Source organism: Apteryx rowi, unplaced genomic scaffold, assembly GCF_003343035.1.
Source record: "Apteryx rowi isolate R43461 unplaced genomic scaffold, aptRow1 scaffold_5, whole genome shotgun sequence".
Taxonomy (NCBI): domain Eukaryota; kingdom Metazoa; phylum Chordata; class Aves; order Apterygiformes; family Apterygidae; genus Apteryx; species Apteryx rowi.
Window position 1 is genome coordinate 6,351,047 of NW_020450760.1, and position 7,906 is coordinate 6,358,952.

At 41.6% G+C, this 7,906-nt stretch overlaps 1 protein-coding gene across 1 annotated transcript; it reads left to right on the plus strand.

Moving 5' to 3' along the window:
- Positions 1-964: 964 nt before the first annotated feature.
- On the plus strand, positions 965-5,217 carry LOC112972683 (alpha-1-antitrypsin-like). The gene is made up of 4 exons (XM_026079557.1): positions 965-1,619; positions 2,289-2,559; positions 3,135-3,282; positions 5,008-5,217. Exons 1-4 carry the CDS (start codon positions 965-967, stop codon positions 5,215-5,217), a joined length of 1,284 nt encoding a protein of 427 aa, XP_025935342.1.
- Positions 5,218-7,906: the final 2,689 nt, after the last annotated feature.

A 7,906-nucleotide genomic window follows, 5' to 3' on the forward strand; every position in this document is an offset into this window, starting at 1 on the left:
TGTGGAATTATGTAATTAAAGCCTATCAAATTATGCAGACACATACACAGCAAGGCTGAATTTCAGCTATGCAGGCAACTTTCACAGCAACTTATCCTAAGCTCTTGAGTGTTTGGCTTTGCAACTGTATGGATATTTTATGTGCAATAGAGACAGCTAGTAAATTTTCTTGGTTCACCCTCATTCTGCTGAAACAGCTAGGATTATGTTTTGAAATAATACAGTTTGTGAGTTCAGAGCTGCTGCACAGGAGACAGAACGATGTAAACAGTTTAAAGTGTGAGCCTACAGATGGATTTTGTTCAGTCTTATAAGTGACATTACATTTGTATCACTGCAGTGCTTGAGAACCCCAAGTCATAACAAGACCTTGGGCACTATAAAAACACATTAGCAAAAGCCACTCTGTCTGCCAAAGCACCTACTGAATGCACGTGCGGCACCAGGTGAACTCCACCATGCACCCAAAGGTGCACAGGAGGGCAGTGAGACCATGCTGGTCAGCCTGATAGGCAGCAGACCCAATACACCCACTGCTGAACCAAGACTGACAACTGTATGAATTGCTATAGTACTGTTGCTTCATTTTATGGAAATCCCATCAGAGATTTACAGACTTGGAGTACCAAAAAAAACAGAGATAAGAAATTAATTCCAGGACAAGAATTACTTCACACAGGATACCCTACCAAAGGCTACACAGGACAAATTCTTCCCTGGTGATGTTGTATTAATATCTTTCTTCCTTCACTAAATGACCAGCTGGCTAGAAACTGATGGAACTGAATAGAAATGGACTAGGCAGGAGGCCGAGTAGAAGAGTATTTCTAAATAGATCGTAATCCTAACCATTAACGCCTGAAAATTAGTATCTAAAATACAAGAACTATTTTTATGCAGGAAACAAAATGCTCTAGATCTAAAAGTAACTCTATTCTTTCTCAACAGAACTGATCAGAAAAAAATGAAGTCTGCCTTGTATTTGTGTTTGTTGCTTCTTGGGCTTCATGTCCAGGGTCACCATGAGCCCAGCCACAGTGATGAACAAGAGGAACAAAAAACAGTTCATTCTCCAGGAGACCATTCCCAGGCTGAAGGTGAAAACCTGGCTCATCTCAAGATAGCTCCAAGCAATGCTGACTTTGCATTTAGATTTTACAAGCAGGTTGCAGCAGAGGCAGGTGACAAGAACATTTTCTTCTCTCCTCTGAGCCTCTCAGTTGCCTTTGCAATGCTCTCCTTAGGGGCCAGAGCGGCCACCTGCCATCAGCTGCACAAAGGCCTTGCCTTCAACCTGACAGAGATCGAGGAGCGGGAGGTCCACGAAGGCTTTCAGCGTCTCCTCCAGCTACTGAACGACCCTCACAGAGAAGTCCAGCTGAGCATGGGCAATGCCCTGTTCGTAGACAACCATCTGRAACTGCTCCAAAAATTTGTGGATGATGTCACAAATTTTTATGATTCCGAAGCTATTTCTAGTAACTTCCAGAATACTTCAGAAGCTAAAAAGGAAATCAATGATTACATAGAAATGAAAACTCGTGGGAAATTCGTTAACTTACTCAAGAGTCTTGATTCAGACACTGTGATGGTTCTTGTTGGCTACATTTTCTTTAAAGGTGAGTGGCATGACAAATGTGGGTAGAGGTTATGCGCATATGCTCTGGAATTCTGATCCCAATCTAAAAACATAATTTATTCACTATGTCAACCTATGCTATCACCTATTTGAATAAAGGTCTTTCTTCCTTTAAACGATGAAATCTAGGTGTGAAGCATCATTTTCTATATGTGTTTAAAAAAAAAAAGAACTTATAGATGTACTGGCCAATGCCTTATCCATTTTAAGTCAGGTTCAGAGATGAAACCATTCAGAACAGTGATGAGCTTGGCAACTCACAGTCATTAGTAGAGAGGCACAGTTCTTTGGTTGTGCAGGACATGGTCAAAGTGACAAACCAAGGAGGAGACCTTTATGGAAGGAATAGCCCTGGAGCCTGCATTGTGGAAGTCGGTGGAAGTTTCACCACTGACTTAAACAGACAAAAGCTCAAGTCTTTTCCACAGCAACCCTCAGTCTATATTTCACTTGTGTGATTTTTATTAGAACTGTTAAAACAATATAAAGCTTCTGTCCACGGCCACAGGGCAAGCATCCTATAATGGAGATAGGCTTGCTGTTGACTTTACTGCTCAGATATATTATTTTGAGCATCAGCTAATCTGATATGCCATAATTAGTCCCTTTTTCAGTTTATTTAACTCTATATTCATTCTTTTGTCACAAGGTTACTGGGAACAACCTTTCAGCAATTTGCTCACCAGTGATGATGACTTCTTCATGGATGCCAAGAAGTCTGTTAAGGTCAAAATGATGCATCGAAACAAAATCTATAATATCTATAGGGATGAGAAGTTGTCTTGCTGGGTTGTAGAAATCCCATATAAAGGAAATGCTGCTGCATTGTTTGTTCTGCCTGATGAAGGGACAATGAAGCAGGTGGAGGATGCTCTGCTGAAAGAAACTGTGTCTAACTGGGCAAAATCACTTAAAAACAGGTAATCCTTTAACTGTTCCTTTACTCCATTATGTTTAAACATAGAATGGGCCATAAGTATTCATACAGGCAAGGTATAATTTAGGATCCTGCACTGAGTTGCTAAGCCCAGCTCTGAGGAACCAGCCATTGCACAGTCCACATAGATCAGAGGAGGCATCAGGAGGTTTTGTACATGAGGGAAACTCTCTGCTCAGCTCCTTCAGCCACAGCAATGGGAGTGCTGCCAACTGTGGAGTACATGGCCGGTACATGGCCCTGGGAAGCCAACCTGGAGTASGGAAAATTCACTTCAAAAGAAAATGCCATTTCCTTTTCTCCATCCTGAATGATACTGTCCACCTAGTCATTTTCCAAAACCAGCACTGTGCCCCTGCACAACTGATCAAACTGTGGCTAGTGGGGCTGGTACCTCAATTTCTGCTTCTGTAAAATGGGACTTATCACTCTCTCAGAAAGCCAGGCCTCAAGAGATCAGCACCACAGATACTTGGGATGGGTATATACCTGCAAGACTTCTTCACATCAAGGGATGTTTCAATAATAAACCCACATTTTTAATTTATTTCTGAAAAGAAAAATCTACCTGCACCTTCCAAAATTCTCAATCTCTGGCTCCTATGATGTCAAGAACCTATTCGAGAAGATGGGTGTGACGGAGGTGTTCAGTGACCAAGCTGATCTCTCTGGAATGACAGAAAATACTCGCCTTAAGGTTTCCAAAGTAAGTATACAAGCACAAATTTTGATCATGAGATTTGTCTGCCCCTATTACACATGGATTTTTATCTTTGCAAATAGGCTGATCCCAGTTTGGGAGTATATTCATGGCTCACTGGTGGTAATAAGGGAAGGAGAAGGTTAGGGATTAGATGACTGTTCCAAGAATTCAACATTAAATTGTCTACTGCACAGCAGCCCTGCAAACTCACCTGAAAGTTCCTGAAGAAGAAAATAGATCTGTGAATGACATAAAATAAATAACAGGAAATAATTTCACAAAAAGTTGATGTAAAACAATTAATATAACATGACAAGAGTCATACAGTTATGGCATAAATTTGGAAATAGTTATTCAGTGTATATGGCTTTCATTATTACATTATCTGAGCACCTCAGAATTTGTATGAACAACAAACTTGTGAAATAGGAATAGCCCTATTTCACAAATAAGAAACTGGCGCACAGAAAAATTAAGTGATTTGCCTAATGTCTCAGGGAATGTATGTCTTGCATAATGAGGGAAGTGCTTATTCCCCTCTACTCTGCACTTGTGAGATCACCTCTGGTGTACTGCATCCAGTTCTGGGTTTTCCAGTGCAAGAGAGATGTGGACATATGGGAGCAGAATGAGTCCAGCAGAGGGTTACAGGGTGATCAGGGTGCTGGAGCACAGGACATATGAGGAGAGACTGAGAGAGCTGGGCTTGGAAGGTGAGGGGGATCTTAGTGCTGTTGACCACCTAACAGGAGGGTGCAAAGAAGATGGAGGCAGACTCTTCTTGCAGGTGCACAGTGATAGGACAAGAGGCAATGGACACAAGTTAGAACATGGGAAATTCTGATTGGAAATTATGAAAGAAAAATTTCACCATGAGGATGATCAAACACTAGGACCRTTTACTTAGAGAGGCTATTAAATTTCCATCCTTAGAGATATTCAAAATCTGACTAAATGAGACCCTGAGCAACCTGCTAACCTCAGAGTTGACCTTGTGTTGGATGGTTGGTTGCATTGGATGACCTCTAGAGGTCCTTCCAACCTATATTATTTAATCATTTTGTGATTCCTAACACTGAATAGTACCTTATTACATGTGCAAACACTTGAATTAGGGAAATAGGATCAGTGAATAGAGAAAGAGTAGCAGAACCTCACAATAGGAAACCCAAGATGCGTTACGGACAATGAAGAAAGAGCACCAAAGGCTGGCCAAAGACAATGAAGTAAGATCACACGTGGGTTCAGAAGTATGAATTTGCTGTACCCGCCACTGAAAATCCTGTAAAGTAAAGCCATATCAGTGTGCCAGCTGCCTTCCAGAAAGACACCCAATAAAGCTCATCACTAGTGTATCTTTGCAGAAAGAGATTTTTGCACACACAGATTTATGTAAAGTGAAAACATTCTTTTGTGGTGTTAAATGTTAAAGAAAGAAATCTTACTCTGAGAAACAACATAACAAGAAATGTCCTCCATTCTGCTCAGTCTCTGCTAGCACTGGAGTTTGACTCTGCTGAACTAGTGAAGAAAACTCTCACTAAACTCAGAGCAAGCTTTGCTCTTCTTGGAAAGGTTGGACATGAGTATCTTCTCCGTAACCAGTAATGCACTCCTTCTGAGCTTCCTTTTACAAATTACCTTCTTATGGTGTTAAAGCAAGCAAGCTTGTCCTCAACTGCTTCTCACTCTTCTGTGTCTACATTTTAATCTTTGTTTCCCTTGTAGGCAATTCACAAGGCAATGGTGGATGTTAATGAGAATGGCACAGAGGCTGCTGCAGTGACTGTGCTAGAAATGACGCCAACGTCTCTTGAGATTCCTCCTCCTCCTGTCATCAAATTCAACAGACCCTTCCTGATGGTGATTTTTGACAAAATCACCCACTGCATCCTCTTTCTGGGGAAAGTTGTGAACCCAGCTGCCAGTGAAGACTAGGCCAGAGCACTTGCACTCAGCACAGAAGTTCTAGAGAGCTTGCACACATCCCAGGGACTTCTTTGTAAAAAGGGACTGGAATTGATCCCTAATTAACAAATAAACAAACATTAAATGTAGTTATTCTTCATTTGCAAACAAAGAGTCGGGCCATATTTACAAAATGTTCCAGGCCATATAGGCAGCCGTGGGGTATTCAACAAACATTCCCCTACCTTGCTTATTCGTCACTGGTTCCATGACCCACTGCATGAGGATAAACTGGCTGAGAATCTGCCTATATCTCCCATGTTCTGCTGAGTCCTCAGCTCAGAGACATGGACTCCAGAAATCATCCCCTTGAGCTGAGAAACCATCATTTCCCTCTCTCTCATTCCACTGAATCCCAGAACAGCTTCTTTCAGCTCTGAAACCCTTCCAGTGCTCACTGGCTAAGGAGGGAAGTAGAAACATAAGCCTTTCCTCTCCTAGATGATGGATGCTCCTACATTCAGGATAACCGTCTTCCATCCAGCCTGATCACTGCCTCCTACCAGCTCTGACCCCTCGCTCCCATCTGCATTCCTCATTGGTTGCTCCCGAGTAAGGTGCCCAACCTTTCTGACTGGACAAGAATTTAGCTTCCATGTCAGGGAAAGCTGCATGTCACTGCACAAATGGTCTCATGCTTGTACAATAGTGCCCATGCTCCCCAGGAGAGTCAGATTTGCTGGTCATGCACCAGACAGGTGTTGTCTGCAAGCACACAGCTAATGCCATTTTTGCTCCAGGGTTTCTACATTGGAAAAAGCATGTCCTGCTAAACTAATTTGTACAGCCTGCTCCTTGCAGCTATCTTCTCCTGCCACAAGAATTACTTGGCATAAAAGGATCCCCTATCTGACTTCCCATTTTCCTGGGGCCACTGAGTCCTTCTCTCTCATGTGACTTGCTCACATCAGTGACATGGAAACAGCTAGGGGGATTTGAACAGGATTTTGTGGTTGAGCAATTCTGAATTTGTGATGCCTAAAATCAAAGTGTAGCTTCTTTTCTGCTTCACTCTTTCATGGTTCAGGTGCTGTTTCACACTTATCATCAGCTACCTCCCCTGGGAACTTTGTTTCCATCTAAAGTTACTTCTTTTGGATGCCATGCAGTCCGTCATTCCCCAGAACTTCTTAGTAAAGAATCAAATTCTCCTTGCCCTGCCAAACTACTTATCCCCAGAAGGCAGTGGGTCCAATTTAATTTTCCACCCACTAATATGGTCAACTGAATAACTTGGAAGGTAACTGATTGACTTCCCAATAATTATTCTCTCTGAAGATTTCAGGTATTCATCAAATTGATCTCTTTGATACCCTCYAAAAAGGCTAAGGATGAATTCAAACGCAATCCTAAGTAGTGATAAAATAACATTAAGTTCACCGATAATAATGCCTAACTGATACATAAAAAAATTTCATAGCAGTGGTTATTAATGAATTGTCATGAGTTGCCATTATTATTAAATTATCCCATTATCACAGAATCAATATCTGATGGGCCACTAAACACTTTACCAATACAGACCAAACTAAGCAACAATATCTCCCAAAGGTTTCCAGTGTAAGCTTTGCTTTCCAAGTGAGGAGAGACAGGAGTCAAAATTTTAGCTGACACGGCTTCCAGCTCCTAGCCATTGCTAGAGAATATTGGTGGGGTGGCTGCTCAGCTTCTGGCAAGGCTGGGTCAGAATGAAGATAAATACTTCTGTTGTGGCTCAGTTTGGGAAAGTCCTGACAGGTCATATGGGTTTGTATGGGAGAAAACAGGAATTTGTGTATTTGAAAGGGAAAGGTAATTGAGCTTTTCATGCGGACGAGTACAGGCCTTTCCCCAGACCTACAGGCAAAGGAAAGCCCTAGTCAACCTATTCACACAGTCCTAGAGATTTGTGTATTGAAAATATCTTCTCTATAATCACTGTGTTGTCTTCAGATCTTAAAGAAAAACAGTGACAGTTGAAAAATTCTCTACAGAATATCTTAGCCAGCTATACCTGTTTAACTCACTTTTCCTCTCAGTAGATTAAACTCAGTCGTTCTGACAATGCTTGAAGGGACAAACCTCCTTTGCTGGAGCCAAGCCAAGGATTTCAGCTCTGCAGAGGCCTGCCAAACTACAGTGTCTTTATGCTCTGTTACTAACACAGCTACACAGTCATTGCTCCTTCCCTTTGGGAGTGGTGGGATTTAGGTGAGCAGTAACTGTGTGCTATTTCAGACAGGTTAGACGGAAGGCAGGAATGAGAGAAGTGGTAAACTGTTAGTATTACCTCACTTCTTCCCTCCCTCTCTGCCCACTTCTGGGCAATGAAAACTAGGAACAACCCCCCCCTTTTTTTTTTAAGTTGTAAATATTACACATCTGAAATGAAAATCATGAATTCATGCAAAGATTTCTTTGTTATAAGAATCATGAGATTCTCTTATGGAAAATAACACAAGTTTACTTGGTGCCATATGGGTTACAAGTTATCTGAGGATGGAAAATTTATTTCAGCTGAGAGAATAGTTCCCAGCAATGCTTATGCAACTTCCCTACAACAGCACATAAGAACAACCACTCCAAACACTTTCAAAAGTGCAGGCCTGTGACTTCTAGAACAAACAGTTAACTTCAAAGATTTTTTTGAAGATTTAATTTGGTTTTGAAGAGACACTTA